This window comes from Ascidia mentula, chromosome 9 (assembly GCF_947561715.1).
Source record: "Ascidia mentula chromosome 9, kaAscMent1.1, whole genome shotgun sequence".
NCBI classification, from domain to species: domain Eukaryota; kingdom Metazoa; phylum Chordata; class Ascidiacea; order Phlebobranchia; family Ascidiidae; genus Ascidia; species Ascidia mentula.
The window spans coordinates 12,012,362-12,028,291 of NC_138574.1; the positions used below are offsets into that span (position 1 = coordinate 12,012,362).

The 15,930-nt window shown below is 38.0% G+C and overlaps 2 protein-coding genes across 4 annotated transcripts; both read left to right on the top strand.

Moving 5' to 3' along the window:
- The first annotated feature begins 1,205 nt into the window (after positions 1 to 1,205).
- On the top strand, positions 1,206 to 4,732 carry LOC145913079 (protein lev-9-like). Its single transcript, XM_083000611.1, has 7 exons — positions 1,206 to 1,339; positions 1,749 to 1,892; positions 2,434 to 2,565; positions 2,734 to 2,946; positions 3,098 to 3,237; positions 4,171 to 4,313; positions 4,592 to 4,732. Exons 1-6 carry the CDS (start codon positions 1,291 to 1,293, stop codon positions 4,192 to 4,194), a joined length of 702 nt encoding a protein of 233 aa, XP_082856737.1. The 5' UTR covers positions 1,206 to 1,290; the 3' UTR covers positions 4,195 to 4,313; positions 4,592 to 4,732.
- Positions 4,733 to 4,843: 111 nt separating this feature from the next.
- On the top strand, positions 4,844 to 15,842 carry LOC145913076 (urokinase-type plasminogen activator-like). 3 transcript variants are annotated; one of them, XM_083000604.1, is made up of 17 exons: positions 4,844 to 4,967; positions 5,194 to 5,341; positions 5,452 to 5,618; positions 5,815 to 5,973; positions 6,039 to 6,152; positions 6,254 to 6,372; positions 6,450 to 8,210; positions 8,677 to 8,814; positions 9,612 to 9,743; positions 10,144 to 10,356; positions 12,027 to 12,172; positions 12,639 to 12,762; positions 13,245 to 13,402; positions 13,785 to 14,022; positions 14,221 to 14,362; positions 14,479 to 14,629; positions 14,890 to 15,842. In XM_083000604.1, the coding sequence occupies exons 7-17, from the start codon at positions 8,165 to 8,167 to the stop codon at positions 15,052 to 15,054; spliced, it is 1,653 nt and encodes a 550-aa protein (XP_082856730.1). In that variant the 5' UTR covers positions 4,844 to 4,967; positions 5,194 to 5,341; positions 5,452 to 5,618; positions 5,815 to 5,973; positions 6,039 to 6,152; positions 6,254 to 6,372; positions 6,450 to 8,164; the 3' UTR covers positions 15,055 to 15,842. The 3 variants fall into 3 exon arrangements, with proteins under 3 accessions (XP_082856730.1, XP_082856728.1, XP_082856729.1); XM_083000602.1 differs by having other exon boundaries at positions 12,024 to 12,172; positions 14,890 to 15,841; XM_083000603.1 differs by having other exon boundaries at positions 5,452 to 5,973; positions 12,024 to 12,172; positions 14,890 to 15,841.
- Positions 15,843 to 15,930: the final 88 nt, after the last annotated feature.

Genomic DNA, 15,930 nt, shown 5'->3' on the forward strand with positions numbered 1-15,930 from the left:
TTCCCGTTATCGCCACACTATTTTCTTCGCGACCACACAACCGGTGTTAATACAGTTTCTACTTATTTTAACACATGTATTGTTTAGCTCGAGGCTTCTTTTTTATTCTGCGATCCTATTTCAAACATTATGTTTTATGCTAACACGTTAACGATAATAAAATACAATATCAAGAAACTATTCACAGAGTAAGCTGCATAATGGAACCATTTACCTTCTAACTTCTTACCATTTACATTCTACCTTCTTTACAGTGGAAAAAGATTATTTTTGTATTGTTTGTTGCACACGCAAGTTTATGTGTCCCGTCCCAAAGATGAAAATGTCAAAAATGGCATAAAAGCTATCATGAGCAAAAAAAGCCAAATTATTGCAAAGCTGCAGACCTGTAAGGTCTCATCAGTGCAGCTGTCCACAAAGTGGAGACTGGTGTGCCTGCTAGTGTGAAAGCTAGCACAGTGCCACTCAACAGCTGCACTGATGAGACCTTACAGGTCGAAACAGTGCGTGTACACACCCTGTCTGCAGCTTTGCAGCTATCATGATTTATTCAGAATTTGCTGATCATTTTAATAAAGATCGTTAAAGTTTGGTTTTGAACAAACCTAATGAATTATTGTGTGAGCTGAATACAAATGGCTACTGTTTCGACCTATAAGGTTTCATTAGTGCACCTGGTGTGATTATCAGACGACTTTGCTGACCAAACAGCCAATTCACATTATTGGCTCCACTTTGCATATGATCATATGATTAATAAATTATATTACTTGCGTTTCTTCTACAGCTAAATGTGGAGCTTGATGAGCATTTTTGACAGGTATGCTTAACAACACAAACCGAAGACAAAAGTAATTTGGAAATTTCGCATCCTAAAAAGCCACATGCAGGAATCGCTTCAACAAAACACCCAGAATTAGTGTCATGCGGTATGCCTTGCGACAATGTTAACTACAAGTATCGTCGATTACTTCCCGAATCATGCCTGGCGTTCTTAAGCCATGTGGCACAGCAGCCATACACTGAAAACAACATTATTTCCGTTGTGTTCGAAATGTCAGCAACAGAAATAAATAGAAACTCCGCTCCTCATGTTTCGCCAATAGTAGGCAAGCTCTGTGAGTTATGTTCTGACAACATAAGCGCCTAGAATAAGTAAGTTTTGAAGTTTGTTTATATATTATTGACATATTGTCCGGGGAAGCAGGTCAACAGATAAGCAGAAAAAGAATTATTTATTCCCAACAAAATAACTGACTTTCTGTGGTCGCTTGACTTGGAATCCTCGGGATGAAGACTTGGATATTGGTTGTCTTGCTGTTAAAGTCACTTTTCAGCCGTAAGTAACCACAGATAAACAAACATTTGATCTTTCGTTTATACACATTGATTATAACCCTAAATTGTAGCGACGATGGCAAGGATTTTTAACTTCTTTTTTTAAGTCAATGCGGATATTTGTTTAGTTTGGCTCATTTACAATTTAATTATTGAAAGATGTAAACAAAACCTGGCTTCACAGCCTAATGTGCCTTATGCCATAAGAGCCTGCACGTGGATCAAGTAGAGGTTTGGGAGAGATAATTTTGTTGCCTTCATTATACAAATACCAGCAATGAACAATTCCTTGAAATCGAGTGCTGCCCAAATTATAACTTTGATGTTACGTTGATTAATTGCCACTCGGAAAATGGGAGAAAGGGTATAATTAAGATTTCTAATTACTGTTTTAATATCCTTATTGTCAGCAGATAGCAGCGCAACAGGGCCATGTTCTAACAACGAATTTCGATGTCCAAACAGTGATCTTTGTTTAAGTTTCGACAAAGTGTGTGATGGCGTTGGAGATTGCAGCAACAACGAGGATGAATCATATGTCTTTGCTAGATGCGGTATAAAGTTTACTTTTGAAGATCAAATTAATCAGATACAGTAAATTATTAAGTTAAATTTTTTCATTTCGGAAAATAAGAGTATGCTCTTCAAGCTACGAATTATAGAAAATTACCAGCATATTTCTGGAAATTCTAACACAACAGCTGGGAGTTTGATTTCTATGAATCGCCTGTGTAGTCTTTATGGCTGACAGAGACTCAGTAACGGATCAATGCAGAAAATGATAAATATTCCTAAGTCGTCTGTCTGCTTCAAGTTTTTACGACATATATATTTCGCCTGTCTGTGCAGGCATCATCGGTATCGCTTATTCAAATAGAACAACAGCTGGGGGCGGTTTTTGTGCTAGCGAGATTAGTTTTACATTACTTCAGAAGTCTAAATAAGTTATGATTCTGAAACTGCAACTTCCTTAAGTGATACGCAAAAAGAAAGATTCATCTGATCATCCTGGATATTCACCTCTGTAATGAACAAAAGTGGAGTGCATTAAGTGTTTATGTCAACTAGCGCAACTATAGGAAAAATATGTTATAGGTTCATGTCCTGGAAGAAACGAGAGTTTGGCGGGTTATCCATGCCGAAAACCTTGTGTGCATAACTGGCAGTGTAGAGGAAGGAAACGATGTGCTTGTGACGGTCACTGTGGGATGTCCTGCTTTAACCCAAGTGAGAATGACGAATGTTTATCTAGAGAGAAAAATTTTATGAAAAAGGAATGAGAACGAAAACAACACACCAACCAACATTTTAATAACGCCCTGATGGAATTATTTATTCTGCCAAGCCAATTTTAATAATTTCTGTAAGTAATGTCATTTGTTAATTATTGTTAAGTGGCCACCTGTGGGAATTCGCTACCATCGGCTAGAGGCAGTGTGGGTTACAGTGTGATGCGTTTCGTTGGCCGTGGCTTGGCTCAAGTGAATTCAAACTTTAGGCATGGTGACTTCGTTGAATATGCGTGCCCTCCGGGAATGACACCTATTGGTCCCCAGGTTTTCTGCAATTCAAAAAAACAATGGACACGAGCTGATGTAAATTGCACAGGTAACGTGACAACAATTTAAATGTAATAGGTTGGGCAAAAAAAAGATTCAAACGAAAAATTATACGGTAGTAACTTTAAAATAAAACAACTTTAACATGTTTCCATTGTTTTTTAAAACTTGTTTTCTTTATTAAACGTAACTCTCGACAGATCTTAAGATTTGTGGCCAATCAAATGTTCTAAACACAATCGTGCATCAACGCGGTTTCGGGCGAGTAGTCGGAGGAATATCAGTAAAACAACACACTTGGCCTTGGCAGGTGCTCATTATGAGAAACTCATACGCACGAGTAAGTTACTTTTCAGTATCTTTGCCATTGTATGAAATGTCTCGAATTTTGTCTCCGGAAACATTTCCTGCATAGAAACCAAGACAATTATACAATCAACAATATATTACGTGGAGTTGGTTTTTACATTCACAGTTGTTCGACGATCGCAGTTTAAGGGGTGGTGGATCTATTATTAACAAACAGTGGGTTCTCACAGCAGCTCACGTGTTAGACGAATATCAAGACATTGAACACATCGAAGATTTAGTTGTCGCCGTCGGTTAGTTAACTCCGTACTTTAATGCAGCTAAGTAAGAATAAATAACGTTCATCTTTGGGGACTGATGTACTTGTGATCGTCACAGTGCCTGCAAATGCATGCAATTAAATCATTGATAAACGTTGATGCAATTTTTAATTTACGAAAAGACCACCAGGTGGTTTAAATTAAATCCTTAGATTTCGGTTGAAATTTCTCTTAATTTTGCAACATCATATTATCGAAGTGTCGGGAGTCAGCTCATAACAATTAACGCCGTCAGCAAAATCCACCAACAGGAAATCTCCGATTGGTGCACTGCGAGAATTTTATAGCTCCTTGCTGAACGTTGCGCGCCGCCAACTTTCGCTATTGACGTTTATTACATCCGCCATCACAAGAGATCAAATTACACAGTGCGTGGTGTTGTTTGGCGTTCAAATTTGGTCGTTCCTGTTAAATTTTCACTGTTACAGGATGACCTGTGCGATAGTTTTTGGTACATCTTGTACCTAGTGAGGGGCCAGTTTGCCTTTGAAGTCTTCAAAAATAATTCCTCTTTACAAATACAGTTGTGCATTTAAACGTCTTCTACTTATTTAGTTTAATTATGTTTGTTCAAGAAAATTTTGACCTTTAAATTAAAGCCATGCATCAAAAACATTTGGAGTTAAACCGATAATTATTGACAGGTGTTCATGAACGCCCCAGTTTGATAGAAAAATTGGACTCTGCAGTTGAACTTTTTGCACCAAGGAAAATATATCTTCATCCAAGATTTGATCGACAGAATCGTGGGGGGCTGAGAATCAATTTTGATTACGACATTGCTTTGGTGAGTTTATTGAAACGTTTTTTTTTATTGAATGTAAGCTTATCTTGTAAATATTGTGTTGTTGCTTTCTGTCTGCATTTCATAACAAAACCAATCGCTACAGTAAAATAACTGGTTACAGCACGATTCACCTGACCTAAATGTTTTGATATGTTTTTAAAAAATGATTTGTTTGCAAACTTATCTTCTACAGTTTTGAGCATCCTGTACATGATGTATACCAGAAGTACTTTTCATAATAAACGTACAGGATTATAAAAACGAACTTCCCTTTTCAGATTAGAATCGGAGTCTCGCTTCGCCCTTTACGTCGCGCATCGTTTTGGTTCGCCACAAAAGAAAGGCCGAAATTCAATGGAACAATCCCCTTATCTCCGTACATTCGTCCCGTGTGTCTACCTAGGAGTAATTCGTTTCCTCCAAACGGAACCATCATACACAGTAACGGACTAAGTATCTCCAACGTTTTTCCTGTCGTAAAATGTATTATAATATCTAACCGTGCTTTCCCCTTTTTTTTAAACTCAGCTTGACTTATCTTTGAACATTTAGTACAACAGTCGTAGTAACTGGATTTGGATACACTAATTATCCAAGTCATACAAAACCAAACATTTTGCAGCAAGCAAAACAAGAATTACAACCAGATGCAGTGTAAGTAGCATTCGTTACTTTATACAAGAAAGCCAAATGTTTTTGGGACCTGTAATAACAGATGAAAGGTATAAAAAACTTGTCACCAATTTCACCTAGGGTGTTTTTGCACAATTTTTTGATTTAACTCTTCTTTGAATATTATTCTGTTTAACCGTTTGAAATAAAAATTTGGGGTTTGATCAATCAAGAAAAAGACGATACTTTTTATTGCTGTTTTGATCAGGTGTCGTCAAGGAATCCAACGTCACACGCGAAAAATAGGACATTCTTTGAGTTACACGAACCGCATGATTTGTGCCAGATCTCCAACAACTGCAAGAACTCTGTCTGACGCGTGTACTGGAGACAGTGGTGGGCCGCTCGTAAACCAAGTAAAGCTTTAATTTATTTCCGTCATTGGAAATGCTTAATGGAACTCTTTGGTTTGCGTATAAAATTTAAATACAAATGTATATATTATTTGTTTAAAATCTTGTAACAGCGCTTGGATTCCCAAACTGGCGAAAGTTATTGGGTACAAATGGGGATTGTCAGTTTTGGAGTTAAATGTGCTCATAGGGATGAAACAGATGTCTTTGTGTATCCTGGCTACTACGCAGATGTTGCGCAGATGCAAAGCTGGATTGAAGAAACAATCAACGCTTCTAAGTAAAAACTTTGTTCCTAGTTTATTGTGTGTTGTGAAGATAAAAGAATTATGACTGCAATTTACCTGACAAAAACAAGTATATGTTGAGTTAGTTTTCTCAATCGAAAAACAAGCAAAACTTTCCAGTTACAAATGGCTCCCTGTAAGCATGTCTTTTTCATCTTTAAGCGATTAAACCTTGTGTAAATACGTAAGGAATAATGCCACCAAACGGCCGAGTGGATGATCGCGGTGTAGATTACGTTTTCGGGTCACGTGTTCAATTTGTCTGTCACGAGGGATTTCGAAACACTGGAAGCTCATTTGCCGTTTGCAGTGCCGATGCCACTTGGGAAGGGTCTGCCATTTGCCGTGGTAACTGCTATCAACCAACTATCAAGATAAACACGTATTTTACTCCTTGTCCGTTTTCTCAATAGTTCATTCGGATTGCGATTTCGAAAATTTCCACAGTCCAACTTGTGGATACACATCTAGTCCTTCAACAGGTTGGAGACGCCGTTTCACACGAACTGATCGCAATAACAGAAGAGGTTATTACGAATTTTCTACTGTTTAAAACAAGCTGTCACCAATGCTTGTTGTAATAGTTATAAATTAAAGGTTATGTTGTTGATGCTTTTGTTTACACCAGTAAAAGTCACTTTCATCACCAGTAGTCCCGCAATCAGGCAATGACCAGTGCTTTAAGTTCTTTTACAAACTTCACTCTTCCAACTCTCATTTGGTCTTGAAGATATCTGTGATTATACGGTAATGTTTTTGATATGCAAAACAATGCACCAGTTGCGTATCCCCATTTTTGCAGCCGAATTTTTTTTATGATGCAGATGGAGGGATCGTAGATCACACAGTCTGGGTGCATGGATAATTGACTGTAAAACAAAATGGAGTAGGCAGACAAGTGTCATTTGTGGCAACATCTGGCACTGTCAGCATAGATGATATAACCATTGCATACGAAGCTTGCAGTAAGTATCTGGTTTTAATGATTAAAAGATAAACAAACGTAGAATACCCGTAATTGTTCTAAAACGTTGTTTTATGTGCGGGCTTCTTGTAATTAAGTAGTAACCAAGTTTTTCGCATTTGCTACTGTTATGTTATTCTCTAAACACAAAATGTTGCTATATCATAACTGGGAATCGAACTATTAGATGATGAATGTGAAAGTAATCCATGTCAAAATGATGGCACATGCCAGGATGAAGATATTGTCACATTGGCACGTTTTTAGTTCTTTGCAATCGGTATTGCTTGAGAAAGGCTTTCTGCATTGTCGTCCAGCTGTGACTGCATCTCGCCTTGGCTCACATTCTTCTCTCTGGCCCAGAGCTGTTATAACAGCCAAGATTTCTTGTATACAAGAAATCATTTTTGATACATTGAATAGCAAGTTTAACTGGTAAAGGTTCAACGTTAATAGATAAACAGCCAAGACATATCGTGAGTAGGGCACAACCATTGGTGGCGCAATACAAATATGTGTCTTATCACGTTGTATAAAGATCCAACACATAATATCGTTAACAACCACAGCAATATAAACATGTTTTGCCTACCAATAAGTTACTACTTCAAGTAAAACAAAGCACCTACCGAAATGAAGCATGAAAAAAACAATAGAATAAAAAGAGCTAATCTCATTTTACTTTTAGCTGGAAGACGTATTTACTCATAATTAGGTAAAATCTGAATGAGTAGCATTGAAACATTGCGCTATATTACTAATATGTGACAATTTACGGCTGGTTAACGGAGCAAGTATTTAAAGTCGCGACATAAATTATCATGTTACGAAGCGAACAGTCATGTTACGAAGCGAACAAACACTCCGACCTTTGGAGGTTTGGGATCAAGAAGTTTTTCTTGTGCACCCGCGGCGCTGAATATCCTCCAATATAGCCATGTCTTCCTGTGAGGAAATCCCAACCAATGTCGCCAAAGATCGAAACCAAAGTAACGCCAACCAGTCGCATGCCCTGAAATTTCCACCAGAAACTATTTGCCGATTACTTCCTGACCTTTTAGGCCCATTAAAAATGTCTCGTTGGTGTCGGGCCACAAGGGGAACGGTCTTCAGAAGCCTTTCTGTGGTCCCTGTAGCGAGGAACTCGAAGTACAGGAAGCGCATTTCAGTATGATTTGGGACACGCAAATTAATAAAGTCGGAGAAAAGTGCAAAAGCGCAGTTCACAATAGGCAAGGTCAAGTTCGCACAAGTTTGGCGATCAGCAATTAGTAGAAGGTCAGGAAAACGCCAAAGCAAGCTGTCGAAAATGCAATTCTTATTAAAACTTAATACAACAGGCACATTTCAAAACAGTAGATTTTATCATTTGTTAACATTTACCATTTGATAGTATTTCAGTTGATGTTATGCACAGGAAAAGGTCTTTCACGTAAAATATGTCGGTTTGACTTCACTTCTGTTAAGGATACACTTATTCTTAGCATTTTCATAACCCTACATTTTGCATTTACTTCGAGATTTTAATGATAACGCAACAGCCAACATAGAAAAATCACTGAACTGTCTGTCACCATGAAGACATGCTTTATTGCCCTAGCAGTGGTTTTATTCTTTGGTGGTGAGTGTAAACTTACGTTAATCTATTTGATTGATCTTCTTTTCGTTGTAAACTTGTATTATTCAAAAAATATTGCCACTGTTTATTACGCGTGAATCAATTAATGAATCAAATGCGAAGTAATGATTCTAACCCGGAAAAGAAATGAATCGGTGCAATTTATTCCAACGCAGTTTGAATACCTGTAGTATCGTATACGGTAACTGTTTGTTACGATAAGTTATGTAAAGATGTAAGATATGATTTGTGAAGTGCGATTTAGGGACGTCATAGGTTTGGACCAATTCAAAACACGAATTTAAGTGAAACTAATACTTACAGGACTTAACAATACTATTTTTATGCTAATTTTTGGCTTGTTTTCAAATTTTTTGGGAGGACTACAGCGCCAATACTGCGTTGATATTTCGTTGAATCTTTAGAAATATTCTTGCCAACCCTTTTTACATTTGTGAATATTTCACAGCCGCGAATTGCACAAGACTGTGCTCCAACGGAAAGTTCAAATGTCCTGATGGCCTATGTCTGGGTTTCAACAGGGTGTGTGATGGCATAGGAGATTGTGACAACGACGAAGACGAGGGCTATGAATTAGCAAGATGTGGTAAAAACGACTTTAATGTTACTATTGTTTGTAACCAATTGCTTTTACCAACCAGTAATCAAAACAAATTAATCCATCTTTAAATTTTTAGATAAAAAGTATTTTCAATTCCGCAAGTTACAATGCAAAATTTAGCTTTACCGAAAGGGAAAAGTGTACATTCTTTGGTGTCATATCCCTGCGGGATCAGTAAGGAAGCTTTAAGAAATAGGAATATTCTAATTACCAAATGAAACAAGCTTTTATAGCAATATCAGGATGATATATTTTTTTTCAATTCATAACGAAGACCGCAGTTCAACATGTGTAGAAAATTAAAGGGAAACTTTTAAAAACGTCCTCAATGCAATAATGACATACTTGTATACCAGATACACGCACACCTCAAAAGAAACGCTCGAAGCCGCAAGCATTACTCTTGCTTCTGCAACAAGTGTAATGCTTGCGGCTTCGAGCGTGAGCAATCATTGCAACGGCGTTTGTGCAAATGCAAGCTTTTCTCGTTCTGCCACTTTTGTTGCAGTTTCTGTAAAAGGCAGCGCATTTAATTCTATAAACAAGATGACAGGGGAAGAACAAAGCAACAAATTTAGTTTATCGTATTAGCACATTCCATAGAGCAACAGAGAAATTGATTGACTGCAAATTTGCTATTAGAAAAGCATACATTATATGTGCAACCATTACTACTCCAGTACATCATCTAAGACCAAGCCTCTCTCGACCATGGAGCTGACTGGAGATTCTGCTGTCTCAATTTTTCGTCCACTCCTTTCATCTTATTTTTTTAAACAAAGGTTCATGTCCAGACAGGAACGAGCTTTTGGTAAATTACCGATGCCGAAAAGGCTGTACCCGTGACTCGCAGTGCAGAGGATTGAAGCGGTGCCGTTGTGACGGCAACTGTGGGATGTCCTGCTTTAATCCAAGTGAGCTTATTGTACAATCTTACTGCTATTAATTATGATACTAATTATAAAACAAAACAATTTAGTTAAGGGCAGAGCCAACGTGCCTTCATTATACTTGAAAGCTTAACTTGAACTTACAACAAGAACAAAACCATAAAACTAATTGTTGCAAAACGAGTTGTTCGTTTGCGCTGTGGCGTTTGCCCAAGAAGGTGGAAAAAGGCGTGCTGTTGACACATTGTATTAAAAACCTTTTATTAATTGTAATTAATCTACTTTAGTCATCCCATTGCTCCCTCCTCAACAGAGCGTACTGTCTATAGCCTTACCCAGTACAAGAACCAAGGACGAAAACATAAATTTCTGCTTCTGTCCCTGGCAAGAATCTTGTTAAAATTTACTTCAATGTAATTTATAGTTGGGAGTTGCGACGATCCTCCGCCAGCGGCCAATGGCAGCATAGGACACAACGTACTTCGTTTTGAAAACCATTCCGTGCATGAAGTGAGCTCCGGATTCATATACGGCGACATTGTCAACTATCGTTGTCCTGCGGGAATGGTCGCAATCGGCCCGCAAATCACTTGTACTTCCCGCAGGCGTTGGACTTCGGGCAATGTATATTGCGCAGGTAAAGCACGGGGAAGGAAATAGTTGTTTTTTTATGTTTTCCATCTAAATGTTTCTTTTTAAACTTTGACTTGTGACGTCAATCAAAGGTGCATGCGCGATGGCCCATGCAGAAGGTCGTGCGTCAATCCAAGTAAGCTGTAAATTTCCCTTGCCAAAATTGCTTGTATTAGGATTTCTTATTGCGAACTTCGGATTTCACAAACAAATCAATTGGTACCTTTCGGCACCAAGGAGCATTCGCTGCATTGGGTCCATGGCTTCCAATAATCCACAAAAACAACTCATTCTGTCCTAGAAACATTCATTGCCTTCTCGCTTTGTGATTATAATTTTTGTGAACTAATTTATACCCGTACCATGTTTGTTATATCAGTGCCCATCCCTATTTTACGCGTGTGTCCCTGGTCTAAAGAAGTGATAACCTCAACACACAAAACATACAATTTTGTCTGACCAAAAGTGGTGCATCTTCCTTGTCTTTGTCATTGGTGTTGGATAAAGGACAAACAAAAAATAAAAAAATAGGTAAGGTCAACAAATACAACAACACTTCGTACAGAGCTCCGTTATATAATCAATGTGCTTTCACTTTCACCCCCCTTTCAATAATTAAACTTACATTATTCACCAAAGGCAACGATTATAAAAGATTTTAAACTAAACTGACGATATAGCAATCGAAAACCACGAGGCAATTTTCACGCATCGTTGAACACAAAAATCTCATGCGCAGCATTTTCATGGGATGCAACGAGCGCAATCAAGGAGTTGCGTAACCTTGCCAGGAGGAATGAAAATATTTTTGAAATTGAGAATTATTACAAGCTCAACCATTTATTAGATAAAGTTGTCAACTTCACAACAGGTGCCTCGTTGTTTCTATGACATTCAATCAAATAATTTTCAGACACCAATTTCACTGTCTTTTTGCATGTTTTGAATTTTTGAACCGAACAAATTAGTTCCAAACATAGTTCGTGTAGATTCCCAAACCAAAATTGATTATTTCTTTGCGTTATTGTTGTGATTTCTATGTTTGACGCAACACTGATATCAAAGGCTGCGCAGTAGCTCTGCGTGTGCAGAACGCGTGGTTAGGTTTGCCTGTACTTTTGTTGCCAGTTTTTTGTCATGTGCTTTAACCTGATTCTACTTGAATAAGGATTATATTTGAATAAGGCGTGGGTAGTGTTTACGTCTGATAACTGTGTTTATCTCTGAAAACCGTGTGACCGGCATCTGATTGATGCAGCTTGTGAATGTGATTTCGCAACGGGCAGCCTGTGCCTGCTAATAGATCGGTCGCGAAACAGTTTGGTGAGTGTACTAGAATGTTTGCAAACCGTATGTACAATTGTGTTTCTTTTTGTTTATAGAGACCGTTCCTGTTCTGGCGCGTTGATGTTGTGCCTGTCATTTCTGTTGTATTGAATACAAGTGTCTGTTGTGTTCTGCGGGCTTGGCCACTACATAGGAGAATTTAGGACGCGTGTTTAACACATTTGGGCTAAAGACCAAAGCTACTGTATAGCGTGTGACGCTGCAAAAGCACGTTACAGTTCGGTTTAGGCAAGCTATATCCCAATTTTGTGTGTGACAACTAAGTGTGTGACAATATTAAAAATACCAGGAGCGCATTGAGATTAAACATTCTTTCTTATTTAGCAGACTTAGGAACTTGCGGACAGGCCGGACCAGAAAGCATCTACAAAAGAACGCGTTATAGAAGAGTGGTTGGAGGAAAAGCAGTCAGTCACACTTGGCCTTGGCAAGCAGTAATTATGGATAACTCAAGAAGTTTAGATATATACGATGTAAGAAACCTGTAAAAAATGTATTTAAAGCATTGGTAAAGTGATAACTAGGACTAAAGCATTGGTATTTCGGTTTTTAGTCTCATTCAAACCATGAATGACATGGTCCTACCGCAAGATAGCATTTTTCGCCGTGAAAGGACTATGTACTTGTATAGTTAATCTCAAGAATTGGGTTGTGTACAAATATTCGAGTGCTTCAGGAGTAACCAGAAATATATGGATGTGGTTCGACAAACTTTAACAAGTTTCGTGGTGGAACAATACGCCGACCGGCACTTTTAAGCATTGTAAGCTCGGTTCTAAACTATGGTGGCGTGAATAAAAACGACAGCTGAACTATTGTTTGTGCACCACTTAACCCTGGGACACACGAAACGTCGAAGAAACGGTCGCCCCGTTCTTATGACTAAAAGGAAACAATTACCAACAACTTGTTATAACGCAAAAATTTAACTGTTTGTAGTGCTTTAATAAAATATTCGGAGGAGGATCCCTGATTAATCAACAGTGGGTACTCACAGCAGCTAGCATCTTCGACAACTACCGTGATCAGAGTCTAATAGAGAACCAAATTGTGGTTGCAGTGGGTACGGATGTTCGCAATACTGTTTAATAGTCATCAAAAAACAGCGGCGAAAAATCCTCACTCGGGAGTAAAAACAAAGGATATCCTTGCACGAATCACCATCCTGTTTGTTTTGGCCTACACGCTCCCCCAGCGTCCTGTGCAATCTATCGCAATCGGGCCCATGCCATTTTATTTATTGTGCTTATTGTTGATACATTTTTGTCGTCCCTTTTTAACACTATTATCTCTACACTCTTTACATTTTTTTGGATCAGGAAAAGCGTAGAATAGGCGGACCCTCACTTTTCTATTATATTTGTTGAATACGCACCTTTGCAGAAGTAGACTGTTGTATGCAGGTCAATGAATATATTGGCACTTTCGCTTGTAGATTTTGTGAATAAAACCCTTTTTTATTGTAAGTGGTATCAAGTAACTCTCTATATAAAGTAACAATAGTAATTCTCCGTTCTCGCCAACTATGGCATTTCTATATTTTAGGTCTTTTCAAAAGACCAAGAGCAGGCAGCAGTTTAAACCCGGTCGTAGAAGTTTTCCAGCCAAGAAGGATTTATCTTCATCCCCAATTCGATCGAAATGACGTATCAACGGGAACGGGAACTCACTCCAGAACCAAATTCGATTATGACGTCGCTCTGGTAGGTTTTTTGAAAATATGTATAACCACAACGTTAACACGACCTTATATGTTTTGAAGCAAGCACTTACGCTAACATGTTTTCAATATGGAAGTGAACACATTCCTGTATCTATTTAGTAGAGACTTACATATTGCAAAGGCACGATTTTAATTTATGATCGTTATTTGACACTAACAACTGTTAAATGTATTTGCAATATTAATACGGTTATACAAGTCTTTTACTACATAAAGTAGCAAATCAGTGATGAAGAAAAACTATCCTTATTAACAGTAAATGAATGTTAAGCGTAAAACCTATGATTACAAGTCAAATGATCGCCATAACGCTGTTACAATGCTGTACTTTCTCTACTGCAATGCTGTACATTTTTTTTCAGATTCGAGTCGGCGTTGCAGTTCATCCAATACCTGACGGGCCAAAAAGCTTTTTTTTTCCAACAACCGACAGAAGGCGACGAGCCAAATTCAACGGGACGATTCCCCTTTCTCCGTACGTACGTCCTGTGTGTCTCCCCTGCAGTAATTCGTGCTTGACAAACGAGAAAGTTTTGGACGAGAATGGAAACAGAATCATTGACGACACCGATTCGGATGAAGTTGCTTGTACAAGAAAAGGTATTGTACGCTCAACGATTGTTATTATTTCATATAAGTTTGGTGGTTGGTTCATACTAATCTTATCGCCAACTCCGAAGAATGGAAACGTGCAACAATGAGTCCTGTCATGAATGCACTTTTACATACTGGGTGTGTTTACTAATAAGTTCAAGGGTTGACCATGATGTGGAGAATCATGTGTAAAATTATGCTCAGGACGCTGGTTGACGGATCGGAATGTTGAGGAATCCAGAGCGACTGTCGTTGTAGCCGGCTTCGGCCGTTCTGACACAACCGTAGAGAGGAACGTCCCGTTTGACTTACAAGAAGCGCAACTACAGTTGAAGCCAGAGAGAATGTTAGTTACCAAGAAGGCTTAGCACATTGGAAAACTAAACGCTTGTTTAACTCTGTTTAACTTAATTGTTTCGCTTGGTGCAACACCTATACTGGGAAATGCCCTTTTTCCGCCAGATGTATTCAAGGAACGGATCTATTATTTCAAAAAGATGGCATTCGTGTTCCCTTAACAGAACGATTATTCTGCGCTGGATCACCACCGAATAAGGCCGGGAATATTGCTGATGCTTGTCAAGGCGATAGCGGAGGTCCACTAATTAGAAAGGTAACAACGTTGTAACGAATATATAAAAGCAGATCATCGTGCAATGTTTTTCAACAAAAATGCCAAAAACTGCGAATGCTTTGCGATAAACTTAGTGTGTTTATTCAAGCATAAAGGACTAGTAGTGGTTACACCGGCGTTAAATTGCTAAAAACCTGATCGCACACCGGTAAGTAATACATAATACTTCTTTAAGCAATAAAGAAACTTTAAGAAATATTATTGCAAAAACAAATTACAATTCTTATGTGTTTATTTAGTACCGAGACAAAATCACCGACAAAATATGCTGGATACAAATAGGAATTGTAAGCTTTGGGATAGGATGTGCACGCAGGCATGAAAACTTCGTCTATCCTGGTTACTACACAGATGTTTCCCAAGTTCAAGGATGGATAGATGAGAAGATAAATAGCGTCCCATGATATGCTTAATTTAATACGCTTTGTAGATACCTAAGCTCATTAAAAGTTTTATAATGTTGCTGCTATAGTCGCACTGGTTGAGCAGTCATTTTGGTGTCACTTCTGTTTGCGTTTAAAAACTCTGTCATATTGAGAACTATATCGGGTTAAGACTAAGTAAATACCTTGCAAATGGGTATGAGTTTCACCAACATGAACATGCCGATCACACTTAGTCCAAAGTGTTAAAACGTTTCCTCACAATCTTCCACAGCTAAAACTTAACCCCTGTATATTTTGTTTCGGGTATTGTGAATTAAAGCGACGGAAATAAAGTACCATGTGGCATTGTAACAATTTAGTTTGAAACTGTTAATAAGTGGACATAGGAATTCACTGGTTAGGCTTTTTCTCCGCTGTTTTCACCATCAACAAGAGTCGTCTGTAAACTAAACCTATTAGTCTCCGGGTTGTCTTTAGTTGTGTTATAGGGTGTAAAACTATAATTCCTTTTAGTGCTAGGATATTATATATATATATTTGAAAAAACGAATTCATGTCGAATAGCAGACCACTGAATCCAATTTTTAACGCTGTAAAGCGTTGTGTAAGATTGGATCTTGAAAACGTATTTAAACAATACAAAGCAAAATAAAGGTAACCGCACGGTGGGGCTAAAGAGGAAGACAGCACATTGGAAGATCAGCAAATTTTAATTTAATTAATTAAATCCTTTTGTTAGCAAGGTTCAGTTTTAATCAATATAAATTAGCGAAATTTCAACCCACCTTCGAAATGCTTTATGTACATGTGCAGTAACAGAGTGGCTGAACATAATATCGCATTACAAAATAATAAAGGTTGCAAATACAAAGTAAATTGAAGAATATCCATTAA